Here is a 25,819-nt window from a genome sequence, read left to right on the forward strand (position 1 = left end):
TTACTTCCAATTGGGGAAAATACAATTTAACCCTAATGATTACACACACTATTTCAATATTATTACTTATTAGTGTAAATATAGATTTAAATGATGCCCAGCCCTTCAATTATGCAGTTCTAAGGTGAGTATATCACTTAGATTCAAATTCATGAGGGAAAAAAATAACATTTTTTATTATCATTATTTATACGGTGAATGCAATGACTTCATATATTTAATGGAGCGTTTCAGGAAAAACATAATTTCACGATAACCGACACGTAAATGTGTCTAGAAATGCCAATTGGGTGGGATCGATCCAATCTAGCTCAACCCAAGCCTAATTATTTAATAGAGTAAGTAGGCTTTGGGCCAGCCCACTCAAAATGGGCTTCATATAGGCTACCGTGAAACCTAAGTTAAGGCCCATCTCAGATCCACTCGAGGCGTAACTATTTTGAAATTTGTACTGTGTTCTATGTTAATTACTGTTTTATGCTTTATAGTGAAAACACGTAAGCTTAAAAAGAATCTAAATTCTATGTGAAAATCATTTTAAAATTGAAGAATTGCAGTTTGTTTATATTTAAATACTGTTTGTTTTGGTTAGCATAATTAATAAATTAATTAATTTTAAACTTGTTTGATCATCTAATCTTTCATATTTTAAATCATATATTTTATCAATTTCATCTATCACACAAAGTAAACACAGCCCAAGAATATAAGCAAGACAATCAAATCTCATCTGCTATCTTAATATCACGATCAACCAACAAAGGAATTTGACAATAATAAGACATGCTTTCTGTTTGATTGTTCTAAAAGTTCACCAATATAAAATAACAAGAAAAAAAAAGTATTATCTTCCATATCCAGAATTCAGTATGTAAACGAACAACATAGTAAACGAACAACATAGTCTAATCTCTGCGGACAAAGTAGAGCTTGCCCACGACGTGAAGTATAGCAACAAAAGCTATGAAACCGATGCTCATCACAAGAACGACGTTGGGAGAAATTTTAAGCCCTGGGGCATCATCGGTATAGAATTGGAGCATGGTTCCACTAGTTCCACCAGCAGCTCCACCTCCACCTCCACCTGTTCTTCTCCTACGAAGATTAGCCGCAGCAGCTGCAGCAGTTCCTCGTTCAGGCGCAGCTCCACCTGCCATTTCTGCACCCAAAATCTCAACCTTCAGAACCAAACACGGGCAAAGTTCAAACAAGAACCGATAAGACCATTCAAGAATTGATGCCATGAAGAGGAGGAAATATAGAGTATGTAAATGAGATAAACGAAAAACAATGATGTGCCAAGGAATATTTAAAGTATCAAGCAAGCAGACGCATTAGATGCATTTTTGGGCACTGCCTAGAACATACGCCAATGAAGTGGAGCATACACAAAATTGTAAAAGTTACATCACTATACACAGAAGCAAATTGCATATCTTCGAAAACATTTTGAAAACCCAAGAACTGAACAAAGCATGACACCAAATGCATCATGAGAAATTCTGTCTATTGAGAGAGGTATGTCAAGAAGTACACACATATGATCATTGTTCGTTGCTTGGTTGTTGTAACTGCTTATAAATTCTCTTGTGACGAGAAGGATCGACCTAACGGATAAAAGAACCTAAATTAAAAACACCTAGATGTTTGATAAATCCCAGATCAAGCTTCATTAGTATTTAATAGGGACCCAAATGACTACACAAGGACACATATAAACAAGACAACATTAACATGCTTCAACACTGCCATTAAAGATTTTATTCACAGAAATTCATGGTTTCCTACAAAGAACAAAATCAATACAATTATCATGTTTGTGAAGCTGAATTGGGCTTCCTGTCTCATTCTCATGAATGGTGGCCTAAAAAACTACTTCTAAGGAATGTATATTATATAGATTCTGAGACGAATTGAAAGGAGGAAACCAGTGTTCAACTATTTGACATGAAAAAACTAAAAGATCAATCACATCACCAAATAATGGTGTAAAGTAAAGGCAACAAATTCAACACGGATTTACCATTAAATACCAGAATCCCAACTTCAGAGTTGAGAAACAAATTATATAGATCGATGCAGTTCAACAATCTTTAAATAAAAAAACAGATCTAACAAAAGTATATCATCAGAAAAACCAGATAGATGAATTGCTGAATTGTATCCAGTCAATAATTTAAAATCCACAGCACGGAACAATATTTCAACGAATATTGTTGTAAGATAAAACAAGATCTGCGCAAGGAATTCTTAAGAGCTGACCTTTTGCAAGTTGAAGACGAAGAAATAGTCGAATTGGGGGTTTTCTCTCTAGGGTTTGCGAATTTCAGATCGGAAATTGTAGGAGTGCATGTGAATATTCAACCGCTATATATAGGGCCCTTATTGTCGGAAATTATTCGAATCTGAAAAGAATGTAATAGAAAATATTTTCAATTAAATCGAGCGAAAGTGAAAACTATGAAATTTCAAAATTAAAGTGACTTAAATTCATGTAATTTTATTTAAATCATAAGAAGAGGGAAAAAAAAAGGGGGGAATAATTACCTGGCGATTTTGATGCTAAATTTTGGTTATTTGATAACAAGATGAAAAAGTTTTCAAGATTCAAGTAGTATTTATAAGGGAGTCTTGATTCTAAATCCTACTAGGAAACTTACATTGTTTTCGAAAAATATTAGGAAACTAATTATAATGGTTACTATTATGAAGGTGCAAAAACAAAAAGTATGAAACATCTTTAATACTCCCTCCGTCCCACTCCAATAGGCTCACTTCATTTGGGCACGGAGATTAAGAAAACTTACTTTTTAGTAGAAAAGTGGTAGTAAAGTGGTGTGGTCCACACCAATTAAGTACAATTTTTTTACCTAAAAAGGAAATTGAGCCTATTGGAGTGGGACAACCCAAAAAGAAAACTGAGCCTATTGGAGTGGGACGGAGGGAGTAACAATTAAAATATGTGAAAAAAGGGCTTAATTGACTACAATTTATGTAAAAAATCAAATCTTTATTATTATTATTATTATTATTATTATTATTATTATTATTATTATTATTATTATTATTATTATTATTATTATTATTATCTTTTGGGGGAAGGCTATTTTTAATCAAGAGTAGTTGAGAAGAACTTATTGATGGAATCAAATATAAGTATTTTTTTTACTTTTCCTTCATAAACAATTTCAACACTCCACATACCTTTTCTAAACTGATAATATTGTGACATCTTTATACTGAAAAACCACCAAAGTTTATCATCTACTGGCTATTATTTAAAATGAGACACCACAGAAATCAAGATTTGCAAGAGACACTGTCTAATAATTACACATGGGATCAAGAATCACATCTTGGCAACAACAAAACAATGACTATTATTCATCTATAGACTATAAGAAGACTTCATAATAATACAGCTTGAATAGCAAATTGCTGTGTAACAAATACAAGAAGCTCTGCCACCACAACTGTTTTCATGGACTATGCTTCTAAAGTTTGTGTCTGCATCTAAAGTCATCACTAAAACTGCAGCTTCTCCACACCTACACTATCAATGAGAAAATACATCATAAGGGGTAGAAGCTGTATAAGATTAAAGAGGCTAAACAAGTTTACAGAGAGAATGTTTGACAGCCCAAAATCGTCGACTCCACCTGAAAAAGCTGTATCCGATACACTCAAACAAAATGGGATACAAGCACATATGTGTGGAGTCATGGTTTGGATCAGCATCGCTTGTCGTCACTTCCATCTCAGAGATCTACTGCCTTTCTGCCCAATACCTGTACCAGCGAGGCTAGCAGACAGCATTGACCGGGAATCCGGCTGCCACTTCAACTCTTTGAGAATGGAAAATAAGGTTGCTAGTTCTGCAGTTATTTCGCTGTCTTTAATATTGTTACACGAAACTACTCTAAGCCTATCGAGCTCCTTCCAAGAAAGAACTACTGATTCTAGTCCTTGTGTTGTCAGTAACGAGCATCCTTCCAGCGAGAGAGATCTTATGCTCCTGCTGTTAGAAATTAGAATGAGAATGCATTAAACATTCACATTTCAGTCAATTACCAACTGTTTCAGTAAAAAGAGTATTTTTCCACAAAGTATCTTCTTCGAAGGTAACTCTATCATCACCGACACAATTTTGGGTTAGACCTTCCTCAATTTTGACTTGGTGAAATGCAATGTTTAACTCCTAACTTCATTACGGAAAAAATCAATTATGCAGTCACTGGCTCACTGCAAATGTTTTTCATTAGATGGCTAAGATAAATTCACAGTGTGTCTATATGCATAAGATGAGCACGCTCCGTAGAAGCTGTCATTAATTGCTAATTAGTATTAATCAGCAAGTGATGCTTTTAGTAGAAGAATGGTTAAGTTTTAGGAAGTTTTGCTAGACAATAAGTTTCTTACTATATCCTGACAAGCATATTATGATTTCAGAATAATGTAGGATATATCCTTATCCTGTTAAACTCAAAGGAATATCAATTGACAAAATTCAGTTCAAGCTGCATGTCGCGACAAATTGTCACCAAAAGCATGCATATTTCATAAGCAAATTCAATTTCGCCCAACTGGACATTCAGAAAAGGATGAGCAATAAAGTAAAATTCCATCACTTCTCTGTTTCTTCAATGCAGGCAGATATTGAATTCTAGTTATTTTGTCCATAGCAGTTTGCAAGCCAAAATGTCTGAAGATAGTAAATGCCATTACTAAATATATGAATAAAGCGCAATATAAAGCAATTCCCCAACATAACAATTGCAGGAACAAGCACATTCAACCTTAGGAAAGAAAAGCAAGAGTTAGTTTTATACCTAAAAGTAGTGGCAGCAGCAAAGATACTGTCGTCCAATCCCCAACAGTCCTCAAGAACCAGCTCTCTGATCCTTCGACACACTACAAACAACGCCTTTACACCCTTCTTGTCTCGCATTTGACACTTCCTCAAATGCAACTCCTCGAGCATCATACATGATCCTAAATGCTCATCTAGTCCAGGATGTTCGTCAATATTCTTACACGACTGGAAACTCAAACTCTTCAAGTTCCGACAGTATGACAAGGCCGACAACCACCCCCCTTCAATCCTATGATTACATATTGTTAACTCCTCTAACATCTGGCAACACTGCCCGATCGCCTTAATACCATCATAACTCCCCTCACATCCCACTAACTCGAGCTTCACTAGCCGGCTGCAACCCTGTGCCAGTATAGTCAGTCCAATATCAGAAACCACAGAATCATAAACACCATTTATGTTTCCATTCAATTTCAAAATCTGCAAATTCTTGCAATTATAGATCCCCCTCAACGCCAAATCACCACAATTGTGCAACTCCATCTCCTGCAACAACTCACACTCCTTGGCCAAGCAATTTAGCCCTTCTTCAGTGACATTCATCAACACTACTCTCCTCAAATTCTTGCAACCTTCAGCTAATATCGCCACCCCTCCATCGATTGCCTTGGACTCAAAAACATCCCCTTTCCTAATGAACAACCCTTCCCCATTTTCCAAAACCCCCGAACTCAAACGAACCTCAATTAACTTATTACTAAGCAAAATCCCGGAATTTCTCGCAGATTTGACGCATGCCGGAACTAAATTAACATCTTCTAAATTTGGAAACCGAAAGCTCAACCTACCTGACTCCAAGAACTCCCAATCAATTAACCTAATGCACTTAACCAGCTTCCCGCACAGCACGCACCACCTCCTGCAAACCAACGAATTCGTAATATGCTGCTTCCTGTCAAGAATCTTATCCAACACTTTCAGCAACAGCTCATCCGACAGCAAAGCGGTGCAGTCGGCGGCGGCGGGGAGTGGGTTAGGGTTTGACGCGTCGGAGTCGGGTTCGGACCCGGAGTAAGGCGAGGTGGACCCGGATTGCGAAACGGGGCGCGGGCGCAATTTGAGGAGGGCATGTTTCAATGCCTCGTCCGGGTCAACCCGAATGTTGGGATGCGGGTCGTGCATCTTGTTGCCGGGGCCGGAATTAGGGTTAAAGATTGGGTCTTTTCGAGGTGAGGATGACATTTTCAAGAGTTAGGGTTTCGGCGCCGCCAAAATTGAAGCGCATCGCCGGTAAATCAGCTGAAATTATGGTTACTCCGACGACGTCGTTGCTATGCAGCAGCCTATGCGGCCGGATTTACATACATATCCGTGTATGTATAGGCGAGTGTGCTTTGCGCTTGTGCTGGTGCGTGTGTGCGTGTGTGAAGCTGAGCTCTTGACTTCTCTTTCTTAGTTCTTTGTTGCTCTCTTCTGAGGAAATTGAAGAGTTAAATTTTTTGCGGTAATTAATGACTCATGGGTCTATTATTATTTAATACTACTACTTATTTTATATTTATTTTTTTATTTTTTAATTTTTTAGATGAGTTATGACTTTTGAGACTATTATTACACGTGAGTAGATTAGATTTGTGGGACGCAAAATGCTTTTGCTGCTTCGAGGAACCCTCTGTAATTATCTCGATTTTCGAGTCTAGTTTTATTTTATATTATTTTTATTTATTTTTCCAATATATGGATTATTGAACTTAAGTACATGATTTTTTACATATTTTTTTGTTTCACTTAAATTATAAATGCACTTTCAAATATACGAACTTTAATTTTATTTTATTTTTTGATTTTGCACGCAATAAGCACTTTCAAATGCACTTGTGAACTCACTGTTTTTTAAGATCTAAACTGTGAAAAAAAATGCCTTAAATGATCATCCAAAATTTTGGGACCTATTTATGATGAAACAACAATGTTTTATTACTAGTCCGATTATGTTGTTTAATTAGATTTCTATTGAACCCATGTACACAAAAATTCGTGTATTATATACTACTCTTTCCGTCCCAATAGTAATGTCTCACTTTGTTTTCTTGGACATCCCAATTAGGGCTGAGCATCGGTTCAAAACCGAACCGACCCGACCTATTTTGGAAAAACCGAAACCGAACCGACATAGGTAGTAGACGGACCGAACCGAACCGCCTGGAGCCTGAAAACCGACCATAACCGAACCGGCGGAAACCGATCGGTTTCGGTCGGTTACCGAACCGACCGATACTATTTTTCTTCAAAAAACACAGTAACTCTGCCAAATTCGTAGGAGGGGAGAAAAGTGGTGGGGGAGGTTTGCGTCAGGCTTCAGCGGCGGTCCAACGGAGGAGAAGCCGATCTGGAGTCCTGGACAGCGGATCTGGGCCGTCTGGCTCGTGCTGGAGACGTCAGACGCAGCCCGCGGGAGGCTGCCGGCGGGTCTGCTCGCGCTGCCGTGCTGGTCTGCTCCGCTGCTCGCGCTGCCGTGCTGGTCTGCTCCGCTGCTCGTGCTGCCGTGCGCGAAGAATGGAGGCGACGCGGGTGGTCGCCGGTCAGAGAATGGAGGAGCGGCTGCCGGCTGGGAGGGAGGGAGGGAGGGAGGAGATAGTAGGGTTTCAAAATGGAGAAGAGGGCGCAGGCTGCGCCGCAGAGCATGTTTTGAAATTGGGGGGGATTTGATACTCTAGGGTTTTAGTTTTACATTTAGTAAATGCAATATAAAAATATAGAATAAATAATATATATCATGTATCGGTTCGGTTCGGTTCATAACCGAACCAAAATCCCAAAACCGAAACCGAACCGATACATGGTCGGTTTTTCACTCTAAAAACCGAACCGAAAACCGAACCGAACCAAAAATGATCGGTTCGGTCGGTTTTTTCGGTCCGGTTCGGTTTATGCTCAGCCCTAATCCCAATAGCAATGTCACGTTTCATTTTTGGCAATATATTCTCTCAGCTCTCTATACCTAATATTTAAATAATTTCTATCAATTCACTTTATCTATTTTTTTACACATTTCTTAATCTCCGTGCCCAAAAGTTATAAGACACTATTGTTGGGACGGAGAGAGTATTAATATATTTTTTTATATTTCTTAAAAATCACATTAGGTCATGTTGCAACTACAACATCAACATATGCCCACATTTTTATAGCGAATTCATTTATCCACGACCATTTTTTTTTAGTATGACAACGTTGTTTATTTATCATTCTCCTATAAAGGAATTGTACGGATTTTATTAAAAATGATTAATTGTATTGTGAATGGAGATGAAATGTTATTTTATTAATTAATTTTATTGTCAGTGGATAAAGAGGCTCATATATAATAAAATAGGTAAATAAATTGATATATTAAGGATAATAAGTTGATATATTAAGGATTTAATACAAATAGACTAGTTTTTATGGCAATATCAAAATGATAAATAGTGATCATTTATAGATTGATAAATAGTGACTATTTTTTATAAACAGATTAAGTATTCAATTCATTTTTTATAAAGTTTATCGGGGAAAAAAAAAATCAACACATTGTGATCACAAAATCGTTAAAGATCACATTGTAATTAATACTATTCACCGTGAATTAATTTGAGAATAAACAAATCCAAAAGTCCTCGTCTAAAATGAAATCCATCCTCCAATTCCAATCTAAGGGGGAAAAAATCAATAATTTTTTGTATATGAACTTTTAGATTTAGTTCCATTAATCAAACAAACTTTTTTGGACACGATAAAATAGTTATCGCGAATTCTCATAAATTCAAAGAAAAGATTAATACAATAAAACATATCTTCAAATACTTGATATTACATAATCTAATAATCCCATTTCCCAAAAAAGCAAAAAGTTACTTATAAAACGAAATCTATTCTTCGAAATTCGCATTTATAACATGAAAGACAAAGTCCACTAATAAAATACAAAAAGAGTTTACGTGAAAGTAATTGACAACTTATCATGTTTTTGGGCAAAGCATTATTCTCGGCAAGAAAAAAAGGTACTCAAATTTTGTAACTATCTTTATGTCTCTTGTTGCCTTGCACAAACTTGATAGTTGTATTATTTATTCGTACCGTTTTAATTGGCCCACTTATATCATAATGTTTGTTATTAAAGTTTACAATCTGAAAAATCGATTCAAATTGAATTGCACAGACTAAAACTTTCAATTCATTTAATTACAATAAATTTACATAAATAGATACATAAATGTTAATATCTAATAAAAAAATAAATGAATTACAATGTGAAGCCAAAAAATAGTTCAACGCGATGTTGGGTTGGGCCCCATTATTCTTGTAAATGCTGATTTATGCGTATCCACGAATGTAGGTTCTTTTTTTTCAATAAAATTTGTTTTTTTTAAATAATAAAAACATATTATTGGTTAACCAAATAAATAGCATAATAGTATACCAACAATAAGTTGTTGCTTTGTTTTTCTTTTGTGAAAGAGAAGTCGTTAACCAAATAAATAGCATAATATACCAACAAGAAGTTGTTGCTTTGTTTTTCTTTTGTGAAAGAGAAGTCGTTACTTTTGATAGGGAAGAAGACCTTTTTATTTTTCTTATAGAATAAATACTACTTCATTCGTTCCATAAGAGTGTATCACATATGGGACGATGCGGATTTTTAAGAAAAAGTTGGTAATTAATACTCCCTCCATCCCCAAAATAAGTTCCTCTTTGAGGACGACACGTGTTTTAAGAAAAAATGGTAAAGTGTATTGATAGTGGAGAAAAATATGTTATAATTAGTATTGAGAGTGGTGAAAAGGTGAAAAAGTGTTATACTAGTTAGTATTGAGAATAGTGAAAAAGTGAAAAGTAAGAATAAATAAATTATTATTAGTGGTGGGGTAGTTGTCCAAAAAATGAAAAGAAAGAAAGATAAACACTACAACAAAAAATGGCTTTCCAGACACCAAAAAGTGCCCCAATATGTGCTCTATTGGGGCACTTCTTATTTTCGGGGCACTTAGTACATGTGCCTCCAAGTATCGTGTCCCAATAGGGTTGGGGGCACTTTTTATGTGCCCCGATATCAATAGCTTACCCGACAATTTAATATGCCCCGAGATTGATTTGTAGAGGCACATAAAAGTGTCCTTTAAAATATTTCGAATCCTATTGTTAAGTTTATAGGGATATTTATTTGTGCCTTCAAAAGAAATATTGGGGCACTTATTTGTATATTGGGGCACTTAATTGTGTCCTTTGCTTAAGTATCGGGACACAAAATGTGTATCTTAAAGTTCATTTTATGTCCCCAAATTAATGTTATGGGACACTTATTTGTGTCTTTTGCTTAAGTATCGGGACACAAAATGTGCACCGTCAAAATTAATTTTATGTCCCTAGATTAATATTATAGGGCACTTATATGTGTCTTTTGATCAAGTATCGTGACAAAAAATGTGTAGGCTCAAAATTTATTTTATGTCCCCAAAAAATGTTACGGGGCACTTATTTGTGTCTTTTGCTTAAATATTGGGACACAAGATATAGCCTTATAATTTATTTTATGCCTCGAGATTAATATTATAGGACACTTATATGTGTCTTAAGATGAACACATCAGATACTTATTTTGACAATCAAAATAAATTAGAGACACTATTATCTATAATTTAAAATATAAAAGCACTTACTGTACAAATACAATCATAATATATTCTTTTGATATATCAATAAATAGTATCATCCACATTTCAATAACTAAACAATCCAAATGACAACTCGATATAACTAAAAAATCCTATTATTCATGTCCAACATCAACAAGAAAAATTAAATAGTCACAAAGTTTACTATCTTCTATAAGAAAACAAAATGCAAAAATAACACCTCCATGAAGGTCCTCCGATCTTGTTCCTGCATCAATTTTCATCTTCATCCAAAGCTATCTGAATAGAGAAAATAGTATAATAAGTTATAGTCAGAATTTTACTCGTTGAAACAAATATATATAGCAGTCTCCACAACTATCGCCATAATGTATTCATTCATCAATCCAACACAGGCATAAACATAGCAAAATTACAAAAGAAGACTAAATCAGTGACTAAGAGCGAAATAAAGCTTATAATAAATTTTCTACTAACAACTAAGAAAGTAGTAGATTACATATCAAAACCTCAATAAAATGGAAAGTGAGCAAAAGCAAAGAATAAAAATTTAGCCACTTGAAAAGGAAAAGGATATATGAAGTTAAGCCATGTAATAAAGAATACTACTCTATTTTAATTTGCAAACTTCAAGAAACTTAAAAGTATCTGAAAAAGATTAGACATAACATAATATATAATCCTGAAGCAGAGATCTTTTTTGCAAAACAAACAAATTTGATACTAGAAAGATCCCCTGATCCCCATGTATCAGAACCCCAATGAAAAGGTTAATGGTTTCTCCTAGCTGTTAATGCATTATTAGAGCCCATCATATTGGTTGGTTAGCATTCATCAGAAAATCTTGTTTAAGAAAAAAAGACCTATTTAAAAATCACTTGACAAGAAAGTCACCAAACTCCACTTCTAATGTAAAACCAGCAAGAGTTGGGTCAGGTAGAATGTGGCTTCTGACCATAAATGATGCAGCTAAGTGCTAACTACATTTCAACATTTCCACGATGGACTCAATTTCATACTCATCAACCAATCAAAGCTCACAATTTATAGGATTAGAACAAAGTATAAATAAATCTATTGAAAAATAATTGAAAAGAACCATGCATTGATGTTTTCATAAAACCCACACAATAGATAGGTGGTGCAAGTACCACAAATATTGCAACATTGCTCGTCAAATACCAACAAAATATAATATGAATCAAATAACAACACATAAATCACCAATTAGATTCACAAGAAACGAACAATTCATAATTTAGAGATTAGAATGTACCAATGATAAAGGCCAAGCGATCGGTGCTCCAATAGTATCTCCAATTGTTTCATGAAGGTCTGTTGGATAAATCAACATTTCTTCATTCTTCAAAATTGTTTGAACTATTACCTCACAAATTCCGGGCCCAAGGTCCCTACCATTTAGCCACACATTTCCTATTTCTTTCACAATGCCAATTGCAACAATTTCATTCAAATTAACAAGGCTTTTTAATTTCACGCAGGCTCCAACCTGAAATTTGGAGCATATGAATTACATAATTGAAAATATGTAATATTAAACTTGATGTAATAAACAATACTATTTATTGTAATTACCCTTATACGAGTTGGACGGCCACTTGAATTAGATGAAGTACGATTGTTGTGGGTTGAAACTGGAGCTCTTTGTGTCTCAATTCGTGTATCCGAGTGTGATTTGCTATACACCAAAGCTGTCAACTCTTCAACTTTTTGTTTAAGTGCTCTCACTTCTTCTTTGTCTTCCATAGATTTTCTATGAAGTGCATCACGACTTGGTCTCCCACCATAGATATCACTCGGCTTCACTCCCATGCCATACATGCGCAATCGTCCATCTTTATCTTTGCCCAATATCTTTGCAAAAGCATCATCAGCATCATGCACAACATCACAATCACTTAAATTTCCATCGTTTTGTTTAGATTGCTCTTTCATCTTTTCCTATAAAACATGAATTAGAAAATATTATTGGCAATTACTTAAGATATGAGATTACATTAAAAGAAACTTAGATTATAAAGGCGCACGTTAACTTACAATAGCTTCTCGAACTGTCTCACTCGTAGCAGAACCATTAGAAGGATAACAACACTTTTCAAATAACTCTGCTCTTGTGGGATGTCTTCCCAATTCTTCATACTACAATATTTTAAGCTATTAGAATTCGAAAGTAACATTTCTAAAGACAAAAAGGCATGACAGCAAGAAACATGTTGCAAAAAGAATTGAAATAAAAAATTTACATAAAGTATCAGTAAGTAAAGTTTGAAACAAAAGGGTTGTTCAAGCCAAGCTCTGATGGAATTATTAGCGAGTTGGGTCTAGTAAATATACATGCCCCAACTTGAGAATGGTGTCAGTTTATATACAATAGAATAAGTGAATTTTCTGAAATTAGAGAGTTAATATAGATGTAGAGTAGAAATTAGTTTCTTGATTTCTAGTGATTATGCTTCGTCTAAATAGGAAACATGTTACATGTGTACTTAAACAACCTAGCCTCATTTTTATATTCATACTACAATTATAATGCATCGCAAAGTATAGAACAATTCCAATTTCCACAGTACAAATGGAAAAAACATAGATACACACGCCCAAAGACTAAAATATTGAACTGATCTCGAAGTAATATAGTTATATATTAACAGAAACATTGTGGAATTTTATTCATTGATTCATCTTTTGTTTTTCTTATGCCCAGCCACTATTACCAACAGTTTTATGATACATACATATACACATTACTAAATAGTTTAAAGATTCAATATTACCATTACTTCTGCCATAACTGCATAACTTCTTTTTCCCATTCGATGAGGAATCTCCAACTTAGCACGAGCTTCTTTGTTCTTTTCACTATGTTCCTGAATTAGTCGATAAAAAAAATGTCATGAAAAAATTAATGAAAACAAGATTTAAAATAAAAAATAAATATGATATATAAATTAAGTGTCATTTTACCTGTGCTTTGTCGGTATTCCAATGATCAAGTAGTTTCTTATATTGATGTGCATTTACCCTCTCTGGTACTGTCAGCAATTGTTCTTCAATAGATACACTTGGGTCAAAGTTCAAACTCTTCAATTGACACTTCCAATTCCTCCACTTATGGTTAATTGATTGTAGTATAAAACTGTCACTGCCAGCTCGCATAGTAAACCTCGACTTCAAAAAAGAAAAGGAAAATTGAGTTATACTTTAATAAATATAATATACAAACTATTAAAAAATAAATAAGAAACCTTAAATTCAACAACCTTCACTTCTCTAAGCATGTCTTCCTTATATGAGTTTGGCATCAATCTCCAATCAGTATAATGCAGTGGGCAGAATGATCCATTTCTTGCAATAGTACCTAAAAAATGAGCTAGCGTGCTTGTTTGCTTCCGATCATTAGGTTGCCCGAGCTCATTGAAAGAAACATTAAAATTTTTATTTAGGCCCCAAACTTTTGGCATGCACGTTGGTCCTCTTGCCCTCTTTTTCTTATTGCCGCCATCTACTATAAAAATATGCCATGTTCATCGATCATTAAACCTTAAAATAACTTAGTAATATGAATTGATCACTAATATAAATTAATAAAGACTGACCCAACTCAGTTGTGACATTCTCAGAGTTATTTTTGCTTGTTCTGCAACCAACTTCTTGGACATTTTCAGATGTGTTTTGGACTGCACTTAATAAAACCACATAAATGTGATTATTTTCAAAAAAATGTCAGAGATTTATAATGCTAAAATGTGATGGCAATAACATTTAATGAATAAAGTATTAATTCAACCTATCTCACGCTCAGATGAGTCATTCAATGAACCAATGATGTCATTATTTTGCCCAGTCCTTTGACGCCTACCTCTATTGGTACGAGGTTTTCTTACTTGAATGTCCGCACTCCTTTCAATATGATCTAAGCCTACACAACATCAATTAGATAATTATTATTATTATAATAATAAGACTAAATAAAAGTATTAATTCAACCTATTTCACGCTCGGATGAGTCATTCAATGAACCAATGATGTAATTTTCTTGCCCAGTCCTTTGATGCCAACCTCTATTGGTACGAGGTTTTCTTACTTGAATGTCCGCGCTCCTTTCAATATGATCTAAGCCTACACAACATCAATTAGATAATAATAATAATAATAATAATAATAATAATAATAATAATAATAATAATAATAATAATAATAATAATAATAATAATAATAATAATAATAAGACATGTTAAATAAAATAAGACTAACTAAACGTATTAATTCAACCTATCTCACGCTCGGATGAGTCATTCAATGAATCAAGGATGTCATTGTTTTGCTCACTCCTTTGATGCCAACCTCTATTAGTACGAGGTTTTCTTAGTTGCATATTAGCGGGTCTTTCAATATGATCTAGGCCTACAGACGTCAATGAGATCGTATTTCAAACTAGTAATCAAATACGTTAAATAAAATAAGAAAACATTAATAAATAAAGAAATAAGTTTACCTAATTGGGTATCAGTTAAATCATCAACGGAATCAGGGCTGTCATTTTGTGCACGCCTTGAATGTCTTCCACGATTTCCATGAGATTTCGTGTTTGGCGCCATAATCTTCATGTATCAACATATATTGCAAAAAAAAAAAACAAAAAACAAACAAACAAATGTAATATGACTAGACAAATAATAACAAAAACAAGGAATAGAAAATCATAGCATATCCAAATACAATGAAAAAAGCTCATATCATAACTCAAACTATAAGCATTTTATCAAAAGATTTAAGAGCCAACAAATATATAGAAAACTCACAATGAAGTTTGGATTGAAGGAAGCTCGAAACTGCATGAATTAAAAAATAATGCATCAGCTAAAAAATAAAGAAAAAACAGCTTAATAAGAATAACTATTCCAAGGTTTAGAACCCCAAGTGATAGGCCTGCAAATATGATTATTGTTTAGAACAAATGAATTGGAGAAAAATAATTGATAAGAATATATTTTTTCATTATTCACCTCCAACATCAAGATTCCAAGTGAAGGCACAAATATAAAAACACAGATTATAATTTCAAGTTGTAATGAATTCCATGGCATACTACAGACTGTTATTTTTTATAGTTACAAACTTTCAATAAAAACTCGCATATGGAGAAAAGAGCATTGCCCTAGCAATATGAGAGAGAGAGTAAAAAGTGATGGAATTAACAACAATTATGTGATGCATCACAGTTTGAGATTTAGTGGTCAAATGGTCTTGGAAATACACCATTGACACAAAACTTCACTCCTCAGCCTCAGGCAGAGGGGTGTCGAATATATTAGAGGTGAGAGCACTCTGAGTATGCCGAACCTATTCCCACTCCAGCACCAAAAGCTATAGATGCCCAACGTGTTGCTGGACTCCGGAAGATAAGGAAGCCGAAGACGGCGCCGGCGAGCGAAGAGTAGAAGAAACGACGAAGGCCGAAATCGAGGCACGCATCCCATGTCGCAGGTATCTCCGCTTTGCTTTCGTCCGCCATTTCAGATTACCGATCAGAAATTTTCCACTAGATTCTTCTCTAAATTCTCTTGTTCAATTTCCATAATGAAGTTAACACTAATATAATCTAATGTGGGGAAAAAACTAAGATGAATGCAAGCGATACCTTTTCAAGTAATTAAATTAGAGAGTTTCCAATATAAAGCCAATGTATGCAACGCACTCTATCAATGATAAATTCCAGCAATTATAAGCAGTAATTAGAATTTCTTTCGCATATTGGTTGAGGCAACCTTCGAATCCACACATACCTCAACTACTTCAATAAAAACCTAGGCTTCTTAAATTGGGGGGGGGGGAGAACAGAGGTTGCAGCGCTAGCTACAAGACGAGGGTGTGAGCAGAAGGCGCAGCGGCGATAGGATGTCGACGGCGCAGCAGTGGCTCGGCGATGATGACGGCGCAGCAGTGGCTCGGCGATGATGACGGCGCAGCGGCGGCTCGGCGATGACGACGCTGCAGCGGTGGCAATATGGATTTCAGATTTTTGAGTATTTTGATGATATGAAATTGGAGATTGATGAATGTTTCACGGGAGAGAAGAATGAGTGATATGAAAATTGGAAGAGTTTGAGTGAAATTGGATTGAGGAAGAAAGTCCGCCAAAATGTGAAAAATAGAAGAAACGCGCGTCCTCCAAAAATTTTCAATTAATTAGTGAAACTTAAATATTATCCGTCTCTACATGTAATTAGTATTTATCAATTGTCTCAAAAAATAATTTAGAGACACTTAAAAAAAAATGCCTCCAAATAAGTGTCTCAATATATCATTTTTGTTGTAGTGAAACTTATTTAGGGGACGTCCCAAAAATGAAAAAGATGAACTTATTTGACGGAGGGAGTACGTTGAGTGGAAATAAGTGGTTGTGGTTGAATTGATTGTGAAATTATGTAAAAATGAGTGGTTGTGGTTAAAAGGAGAAAGTGAGGCCACGTCCCAAAATGAAAGTGATACATTTTTCTGGGACAGACGAAAATAAAAAATGTGATGCACACTTACGAGACAGAGGGAGTATTATATTAAAATATAGGGCTCACGAATCGTGCGGGTCGAATTGTTATTGAGTCAATTTCACAACGATACAATCTATTAAAATTAAACCTAAATCGACATGTTAGGAAATGTTCAATTCAAACATGAATTGTTCAAACTCGAACACAACACAATATCGTTCTGTTGATACGATGCGATTAAAACTTAAACTTGAACGCACGATAACAACACGAAAATCATAAAATTTATAACGAAAACAATAAGAATGCATAATTTGTAATTTTACACAACAAACTCATTTTCAAATCTAAAGAAAATACACAAAATTCAACAATGCAACAATACAATTCGAAATAAATACTCAAGTGAAGATTAGCTCGAGGGAACAAAATATAAAATAATTATATATTATATACATTTTTGGCGATTAATATTATACTAATTAGATTGAAAATTCCATTGACCGAAACTTCATTTTTATTTATAGAATTGATTGATGTGGTCTTTTACATGCCTCATGGCCCAAATCTGCGTTAATTTTGCGATTTCTATAATTTATAATATTATACTAACAAGCAACAAATTTCTAATGGGCCTGGGCCACTATATTCAAAACTTGCAACTTGCAAGTAATCCTTTTTTTTTTTTTTTTGAGATATTATTTGGTGGGTGAGATGAGAAGATATGATTGACAAATTAATTTATTTGATTAAATTTTAAATATTTATTTTATATAATTGAATTTGTAATGAATAATTTGTATCGCACTTTAATCATTTGAAATTGAATTGGCTCTTGATTGTGATTACTTTTATCATTGGGATAGTTCAAAACTCATATGCCACGACTAAACCTACCTATGACACTTTCTCAAAATTAAATGTAGAATCGTGTCGATTCAATCCAACAACCTATTATAAAACTAATCATATGTAATTTTATTAATGGATCACTACCTTCAATGATTATATATCACTCTAAAATAGTAAATTAGTTATTTAAACCAGGGGGCTTAGCTCACCTGGCCACCGGGTCCTCACTTAAGTGATGAGACCCGGGTTCGATCCCATTTGAGAGCGAATTTGGTGATTGGAGAGATAAGGTGGACTTGGTGAATTCTTGGAGTGTTTGGTGAACTATTGTTAACATCTAACATAACTTTATCCGATTAAAAAAAAAAGTAAATTAGTTATTTAATCACATTCTATTATTATGAATTTTATGTATCAAATCCATTAAATTGAACTATCCCTTTTATTAATTAGCATATTGAATAAATCTACTAAACGTATGAAACAAGGCAAAAACGTGCGATGTGGCCGTCTTGTGCATGACGACCTATTAAGAGCATCAAAAACCGTGGGCTTTGTTTGGTGGCTGATGCAATAGAAATGGTCCCCACTTCTATTGCACTCATTCCAGCAATGGTATTGCACCCACTTGGGTACAATGGATTTAATTTTGTTTTTTTTTTTGCTTGAAAAGGGGCGCGTGTTGCCACCGCCCCTCCTTCGCACCCGGTGTGCCCGCTTGCTCCCTCTCCATCACTCCCGGGTTCGGCAACGCTGGCGGGTGCGATAGGCCGGGCTCGATCCCGCCATTGCACCCGCCGTTGTTGATGCTCTAATGATTTACGAAAAAGAAATGCATTTTAAAAAATATTATTGCTAGTAGAGTCGTCATTCGAACAAAAATCTTCTAATATAAATTTATACTTCTTCTGTTCCATAAGAATATCACTTTTTTTAATTTTCGTTTGTTCTATATTTTGATTTTAAAACATGACCTTACATAGTATCTACCAAATATGTGTCACCCATCAAGTGATACTCTCTTATGAAACGAAAAAAGTAAATTCTGTATACCAACTCTTAAGCAGTATATAAATTATAATTATTACAAATATTAGTTATATATACACCCTATCAAATAATGAATCACATACTACAAATATTTCAACACATATTTTATCACACATAATATTTATATATTATATAATAAAATACATATCAATCAAACATATTACTAGTCTCATCTCATGCTCCATACTAGTCTAATTAACTCCTACATTAACAATATAACTTTACCAAAGTCGATGTAAAACAAACCCGATTTAAACATGAAACAAACCTCACAAAATAGTTTGATCAGCTATCTAGCTATTAATTATTTTCCATAATTCAACATTTTCCAAATCATTTCTTTGAGCCACTCCCTGCAGACGTTTGTTGAAATTGCTGATACAAAGCTGCCAGTCTAGTGTAACCGTCGACCGTCATTGGCTGCAATAACAATTAATTAATCTTTTTTATTTAAAAAATAGATAAATATATATATATATATATATATATATATATATCTTTTTTAATTTTCTTTTGTGGTGACTTAATCGCGTATATAAATGAGAATGAGATTCAGTGTACCACACTTTATGTCTCACTTTGTATTCCACTTTCAATTTTGTTTATTTTTTTATATATATTTTTTCTTCAATTTCAACTTTGTATGCTTTAGTTTAATTTTGTGATTATTAGCTAGGGTTTATTCCATCAATCTAGGGTACATATTTATTTTTTATCATTTAATTTCAATTTTATTAGCTAATAATAGGTTGATAAATTCAAAGTCATGGTATATATTTTTAATTTTTTTTTTAAAATAAAAATTAAATATAATTTATAGGTATTATAATAAATTTCATTTTTATAAAAAATATTTTTAAAATAATGGATATAAGCACGGGATACACTGGCACACATAAAATTATAGAACACTGGATATCATCTCATATAAATGGCTTACTTGCGACTGCGTGGCAAAGAAGTTGGATAAGAAGTCGGGCGTGAGCGGTGGAGGCTGGACGTCCCACGAGGGCATCGGCATGAATGCGGCGGCGGCTGCGGGCTGCGGCATCATGGGCGGCATTCCGGTGGCACGGCCGATGGCATTGATGTCCATGACTCCCATTCCATGCATGGGCATCGGCATAGGCATGGCCATACCCATGCCCATAGCCGGATTCATCATCGACATTTGAAATTGTTGTTGCATGGCTAATGGCATCATCATGGATGGTAAGTTCATCCTACTAATCATATGAACTTGTGCTTGCAATTGTTTCATGTAATCTATCACTTCATCCAACATGGATGCTTTGTCCGTCTGCGATAAGTAACAATCAATATAAAAAAATTAATTAGTATACCTAATTTGGATATTTTAAATTACAGCATAATGTCTAATAAAAAAAATTCATTTAATGTAAAAATTATGAATTGTTTATATTCAATATATAAATATCTACATATTTTAATCAAGATTCAAATCCTATAAAATACGCAGTTACAGTGTATTTCAGAATCACAAAAGTCTAATTATCAAGGGAGTGCCAAAAAAAACACATTTATTTACATGTAATTAAGAACGTAATGATCAAGTTTTATTAAATAAAAATATTCGTAAATGGTGGGGAAAGAATTTAGCCACTCAGTTTCAGTTCAATAAAAAAACGTGGTAGGAACTAATCATTCATTTTTAAAAAAATAATAATAATTGTAGTTTCAGTTCAAAGAAGCTAAGAAGTAGGAACACAATCTGAACTAAATTTTTGTCGTGTACAAATTATTTGTGATGCCAAATTGCCAACTAAGACTCTCTCTCTCGCGCGCCAAATAATAATTGTATTATAGTACTTAATTAAAGAGTCAAAATTGAATAATATTTTCAATTCGTTTGGAAATTTAATCTAATCTATACTCCAATTTAATAATTAAGTTGATTTATTAATATAATATACAATTTTATTCCCAAAAACAATTTAATTACTTATTACGTAAAAAAATTATGTCTGAACCTATCACTATTTGTTGTTCCGATTCTCACAACTTTGTTGTCTGTAGCGTTGTACTTTCAGGCGGCTTAGGTGGCGTTTGGTTTGAATGATAAAATAATCCATCCTAATAAATTGTTTGGTTTGCATGATTGAATCGTTGATTGATAATTTGATCCGCATCTAATCATTTATATGAGTGATAATTATTTATCACTTTAAAATTAGGTGAATTATTTAATTAGACCTCAAATCCTATCAATCTTATATATCTCATTCACCAAATCAAACGCCTCCTTATCCATTCAATGTTTAAATTTTTGCCCCAAACGGATAATTATATACTTATTGAGTTTGATAGTCCAAGCTTTCATACCTTGCTGGAATTGGGGACCAACTTCTGCAATGTCTTCATTCTTTCATTAATTTTGTCCCTTCTTCTCTGGAATAAATTAATGAACACCATAAGTCCACGCATATATATACATATACATATATATTATTTTTATTTTATTAGCAGGTAACCTAAATAAAGGAAAATTTATAGCACTACATTTTTAAAAATTGAGACAGTACGTGTACTTTTTTTATACATTAAAATTGGATCTATATGTTGAATATGGATACACGAGAGCACGAATCAAAATCTTCCAAATACACGCACACAATTTAATTCCAACTAAAACTAATATATAAAAATTTAAATACGGAAAGAAATAGAAATCTCAAATTTGTAAATATAACTAGGGGTGGGAGATAGGGTTCGGGTATAGGGTACCCGATTACTCGACCCGAAAAAATCGAGTATCGGGTACCATATACCCGAAAAATTCGGGGTTGGGTTTGGGATCGGGTAGTTTAGGGTGCAAAAACTCGGGTATCGGGTATACCCGAATACCCGAAATTTTAATATATATATTTTAAAATTATTTAATTAATTTAATTAAAAATAAAAGCTGAAATTAAGTTTGAATCACAACTTTCAATCTTTCAGACCCTAGTCCAGTAGTCCTTTTAATATATACTCCCTCCGTCCCGGCCAAGACGCTACATTTGCTTTTCGGCACGGTATTTAAGGAGTTGTAGATTAATGTTTTAAGTGTGTAATAATAAAGTGATAAAGTAGGAGAGGGAAAGTAATAACGTGATAAAGTAAGAAAGAGAATGTAATAAAGTGATAAAGTAGGAGAGAGAATGTAATAAAGAAATATTTAATTTGTGTTAATTAAATGTTTAAAATTCCTTATTTTTGCCAAATATAGAAATGTAGCATCTTCGTTGGGACGGCCCAAAAAGGAATATGTAGCATCTTGGGCGGGACGGAGGGAGTATATTTTAAAATTATTTTCGATTAAAAAAAGAGAGGGTATTTTCGGGTATTAGGGTACCCTATTACCCGATTAAGCTAAATCGGGTAATTCGGGTACCCTAATACCCGAAATACCCAATTTTCACAGTTTGACTTGAAAGATGCAATTTTTACCGGATAATTTAGAGTACCCGAATACCTGACTCGGGTACCCAAGTCGGGTATTAGTGTATCCGATTTTTTTTCGAGTTCGGGATCGAGTATAGGGTTTTGGCCTTATCCAGGATCGGGTACCCGATTTTTTCGGGTAGGGTACCCGATTCCGACCCAATTCCCAGTCCTAAATATAACAAGATGAAGGGGAAAAAGATACTACCTCCGTCCCACCAAGCTTGAGCAACCTCTTTTCGGCACGAATTTTAAGAAGTTGGTATTTTATGTATTAAGTGTGGTAGATAAAAAGGTGAAAAAGTGAATAAAGGTAAATTTTTTGTCGTATAAGAAAGCTTGTTCAAAATTCGCTGGACAATCCGAAATGGAAAACTGCTCAAGCTTCGTGGGACGAAGGGGCAGTAAAACTTACTCTCTCAGACTGGTTATGAATAGCAGCTGCCCTAACTTTAGCTGAAATTGAGGATTTCCCTATTCCCAATTTTCTGTTGCCTTTTTTTCCTGCCTGCCTCTGCAATGAAATAAAATTACATTAATATTGTATTTGTTTATTTATTTTTTAAATAAATCGCACGCATATTTTAAATTTTTAACTATACAACTGCAAAGCTACATGTATATTTTATAAAACAAACAGGAAAAAAAATCAAACATTTTTTTGTTTTTCAAAAAATGCACAATTTTTTTTTTCATGATTCAAGATTCAATATTTTAAAAATGCACTATTTTTTAACGAATATACTATATACCCCAACGACAAACATCTTTAAATTAAAGTTGAGCAACTTTAATATGGATAAAATTGCTAGTGCTTTTAACGTGGATGCTTTTTACTTTTCATCCACGTATATTTCTTTTTTTAACGATGAATTGTAAAATAAATAGGAAATTGCAAGAAAATAAAAGTAGAGCAATTACAATGGATAAAATATATAGCTCGCGCTTTTAATATGGGTAAAAAATAAAAAAAATTATAAATCACGAGAAAATAATTTTTGAAAAAATTAAGTACATGCCTGTGATCTACTGTGAAAAACGGTGTCGTGGTCCTCGCCGGAGGTCTTGGTGTAATCATCGCCGGAGCTGGTGTTTTCCGGCGACCAGAGGGAGGTAGGCGTGACGCCGCCGCCGCCGAAGTCTCTCTCGCAAGAATCGAGCGTCAGCTGCTGGCTGTCCCTCCCGCCGCCGCACGTGTCGCTCGGGCTCCCGCTCGTGTAGCTCGTGCAGAAACCTCTCCCCGCACGAGCCAAGCAGCCGTCCGTGCCGGCGGCGCCGCTGCACGACCCCACCGTGCACGCGCCGATGCCCGGGACCTGCGTGGAGTTCTCCTGGTTGTCGTTCCGGCAGCTGTTGCTGCACGGCACGAGGGCGTCCATGCTGGCGGCGGCGGCGGAGGCGGCTTTGTTGACGGAGCCGCCGCCGTGGTCGAGCCAAGGCACCAGCTTCCCCGCCGCGGATTTGGCGTGGGGGAGGCAGGTGGCTTGGTCGACTATGGACTCCAGCGTGTCGGCGGCGCATGGATCTTCCCACGCGCCGCCGACGGCGTGCTTGCTCGCCGCGCGCGGCGCGCCGAGGCCGTACGCGGCGAGATGCCCGTTTTCCCATGTTAGCTCCGCCACTTCGTAGTCCAATCTGTAGTTCAAAAAAATATATATAAAAAAAATTGTGTCACAAAATATTGAAATTTTTAATCATTGAATTCGTGAAAAACAAGAGAGATTGAGAGAAATAAAATGGTGTGGGAATTACGAGGGCGCATCTGTAGCGAAAGAATTGGATGATTTAGGTCGGGCGCATTGATTCATTTCGACGTCTCTCTACAAACTTTTTTTTTTAATTTTATTTTTATTTTTATTTCTAGATTTGGTATGTAACATAATAATACATATATATCCAGTTTAGATTATTGAGTTTGAATATATGTGGATGTGGGTGTGGAGTGAGAAAGGATTCGACGGCATTTATGATTCATATAAGATAAGAAACAGCATAATTTGAAAGTGATATTTATCGATGCTCAATTGCTCATTGGACACCAAAATATGGAGTTCAAATGAAGCCTAGTTAATTATAATTTATTAATTTATAAATTAAATTAATTACGTTTCGACAATGTGCGTCATCTCATAATTTCCTTCGTATATTTGTTAATGTTATGTACAATGTCAAAAGATCGTACTGATTATGATAATGAAGTGTAACTTAGTTGGTAAGATGTTTTTTTCTACGACCATTAAATTGGAAAATTTGAATCACCATATATAGGAGTATTGTAGTATTAACTATAACAACAAATTTATTATATATGCTAATCAATTTCTTCGAAAGGTAGTATGTACATGCTTAAATTTTTCGATTCGAGATTAATAGATTACAATATAAACAAAGAAAATTACCTTATAGTCTCTCTGATCCGTCTTTTAAATGCATTTTCATTTTAGAATGATACAAGTTTTAAAAAAATTGGTTAAATACGTGTGAACAGAATTAGAGTCTTATACTTTTATCGCCCAAAACATCACACATTTTTTTTTTTGATCGGAAAAGAAGATTTTATTCAGAACCAAAAAGAAGGCACCAGGAGTGCCGAAAATTACAGGACATCAGCAATCAGCCTACTCGACATCCAAGAATCGAAACTAGCAACAACGTTACAAAACTTGAAGATTTTAATCCAACACCAAAGTTTAACCTTAACTTCACGGCACAAACTCTGGATATCCCATTGCTTCCCGTCAAACCGACTTTCATTTCGGTTCTTCCAAAGTAGCCACACGGTGCACATCCACACTGCCGTGAGAATCTTCTTGTGCTTCTTCTGTCCCAGATTTGCAAAGGTCTCGAGGTGTCCGACGATGTCCTTCGGTCTAGGTCCGCAGGCACCCACCCATTGTTGAATTCCGGACCACACCGCATCAGCTTTCGGACATTCAATGAAGAGGTGATTACTGGATTCGAGATTGGAACAGCACGCGTTGCACCATGCCTCAACTCCATCGATCTGGATGTTTCTTCTTCTCAGATTATCACAAGTTGGTAATCTGTTCCTCACCAATCTCCAAGTCGTGATTTTAACTTTGTGTGTTGCTGGGGTCTCCCAAACATTCTTGAGCATCTCAGTAGAGGTGTTGATGTTGTTGTTCTGCGGCTTTGCTGCTTTGGCGGTAGCATACGCTGACTTTGTGGAGAACTCGCCGTTCTTTGAAGGTTTCCAGATCCAAGCGTCTTCCTTACCTGCAACAGGAAGCAAAGTAGAAATAGCCTCCAAGAGATCTTTGGCCGCCTCCTTTTCTCTTTCAAGGAGTTCTCGCCTCCATTTCACCCTCCAGACCCACGTTCCTCCATCCCATTCCCCTTGCTCACTCACCAGCGCCTCTTTTCCGTCGCACAGCCTAAACAACCTCGGGAAAGTCTCACATAAAGGTCTAACCCCAGCCCACCGATGTTCCCAAAACTTGGTGTTACGC

At 35.0% G+C, this 25,819-nt stretch overlaps 4 protein-coding genes across 8 annotated transcripts; all 4 read right to left on the minus strand.

Annotated features, from left to right (window-relative positions):
• Nucleotides 1-707: 707 nt before the first annotated feature.
• On the minus strand, nt 708-2,701 carry LOC131020620 (protein transport protein Sec61 subunit beta-like). Of its 2 annotated transcripts, none has more exons than XM_057949546.1 (3): nt 2,548-2,701; nt 2,263-2,405; nt 708-1,178 (listed from the first exon to the last, which is right to left on the minus strand). In XM_057949546.1, the coding sequence occupies exon 3, from the start codon at nt 1,155-1,157 to the stop codon at nt 906-908; it is 252 nt and encodes an 83-aa protein (XP_057805529.1). In that variant the 5' UTR covers nt 1,158-1,178; nt 2,263-2,405; nt 2,548-2,701; the 3' UTR covers nt 708-905. The 2 variants fall into 2 exon arrangements, with proteins under 2 accessions (XP_057805529.1, XP_057805528.1); XM_057949545.1 differs by having other exon boundaries at nt 708-1,159; nt 2,548-2,698.
• A 655-nt stretch (nt 2,702-3,356) lies between these two features.
• On the minus strand, nt 3,357-6,316 carry LOC131020621 (F-box protein At5g51370-like). Of its 2 annotated transcripts, none has more exons than XM_057949549.1 (2): nt 4,830-6,316; nt 3,357-4,015 (listed from the first exon to the last, which is right to left on the minus strand). In XM_057949549.1, the coding sequence occupies exons 1-2, from the start codon at nt 6,056-6,058 to the stop codon at nt 3,748-3,750; spliced, it is 1,497 nt and encodes a 498-aa protein (XP_057805532.1). In that variant the 5' UTR covers nt 6,059-6,316; the 3' UTR covers nt 3,357-3,747. The 2 variants fall into 2 exon arrangements, with proteins under 2 accessions (XP_057805532.1, XP_057805530.1); XM_057949547.1 differs by having other exon boundaries at nt 3,357-4,018.
• A 4,207-nt stretch (nt 6,317-10,523) lies between these two features.
• On the minus strand, nt 10,524-15,365 carry LOC131020622 (uncharacterized). 3 transcript variants are annotated; one of them, XM_057949551.1, is made up of 13 exons: nt 15,315-15,365; nt 15,008-15,113; nt 14,785-14,916; nt 14,500-14,631; nt 14,300-14,431; nt 14,109-14,189; nt 13,773-14,014; nt 13,477-13,680; nt 13,287-13,379; nt 12,550-12,651; nt 12,088-12,453; nt 11,768-12,001; nt 10,524-10,770 (listed from the first exon to the last, which is right to left on the minus strand). In XM_057949551.1, the coding sequence occupies exons 1-13, from the start codon at nt 15,348-15,350 to the stop codon at nt 10,744-10,746; spliced, it is 1,887 nt and encodes a 628-aa protein (XP_057805534.1). In that variant the 5' UTR covers nt 15,351-15,365; the 3' UTR covers nt 10,524-10,743. The 3 variants fall into 3 exon arrangements, with proteins under 3 accessions (XP_057805534.1, XP_057805533.1, XP_057805535.1); XM_057949550.1 differs by having other exon boundaries at nt 13,773-14,017; XM_057949552.1 differs by lacking the exon at nt 15,315-15,365 and having other exon boundaries at nt 13,773-14,017; nt 15,008-15,279.
• A 3,643-nt stretch (nt 15,366-19,008) lies between these two features.
• LOC131020623 (transcription factor UNE10-like) lies at nt 19,009-24,359 on the minus strand. Its single transcript, XM_057949553.1, has 6 exons — nt 24,102-24,359; nt 23,369-23,984; nt 22,765-22,863; nt 21,249-21,314; nt 19,846-20,205; nt 19,009-19,325 (listed from the first exon to the last, which is right to left on the minus strand). The coding sequence occupies exons 1-6, from the start codon at nt 24,155-24,157 to the stop codon at nt 19,239-19,241; spliced, it is 1,284 nt and encodes a 427-aa protein (XP_057805536.1). The 5' UTR covers nt 24,158-24,359; the 3' UTR covers nt 19,009-19,238.
• Between the last annotated feature and the right edge of the window lie 1,460 nt (nt 24,360-25,819).

The sequence above is a fragment of the Salvia miltiorrhiza genome, chromosome 4 (assembly GCF_028751815.1).
Source record: "Salvia miltiorrhiza cultivar Shanhuang (shh) chromosome 4, IMPLAD_Smil_shh, whole genome shotgun sequence".
Lineage (NCBI taxonomy): Eukaryota > Viridiplantae > Streptophyta > Magnoliopsida > Lamiales > Lamiaceae > Salvia > Salvia miltiorrhiza.

Bases quoted from the DNA above. Each gene is read 5' to 3' on its own strand.
- LOC131020623 (XM_057949553.1), bottom strand. From the start codon at position 24,157: ATGAATCAATGCGCCCGACCTAAATCATCCAATTCTTTCGCTACAGAT. The intron at 22,864-23,368 runs GCATGTACTTAA...ATTTCATTGCAG, and splicing joins TTTTTCACAGTAGATCACAG to AGGCAGGCAGGAAAAAAAGG. The intron at 20,206-21,248 runs GTATGAAAGCTT...TACTTATCGCAG, and splicing joins TGGTCCCCAATTCCAGCAAG to ACGGACAAAGCATCCATGTT.
- LOC131020620 (XM_057949546.1), bottom strand. From the start codon at position 1,157: ATGGCAGGTGGAGCTGCGCCTGAACGAGGAACTGCTGCAGCTGCTGCG.
- LOC131020621 (XM_057949547.1), bottom strand. From the start codon at position 6,058: ATGTCATCCTCACCTCGAAAAGACCCAATCTTTAACCCTAATTCCGGC. The intron at 4,019-4,829 runs GTATAAAACTAA...AATTTCTAACAG, and splicing joins GCTGCTGCCACTACTTTTAG to CAGGAGCATAAGATCTCTCT.
- LOC131020622 (XM_057949550.1), bottom strand. From the start codon at position 15,350: ATGCAGTTTCGAGCTTCCTTCAATCCAAACTTCATT. The intron at 14,432-14,499 runs GTTGAATTAATA...GATGTTGTGTAG, and splicing joins CTCATCCGAGCGTGAAATAG to GCTTAGATCATATTGAAAGG. The intron at 14,190-14,299 runs GTTGAATTAATA...TATTAAGTGCAG, and splicing joins CTCATCTGAGCGTGAGATAG to TCCAAAACACATCTGAAAAT.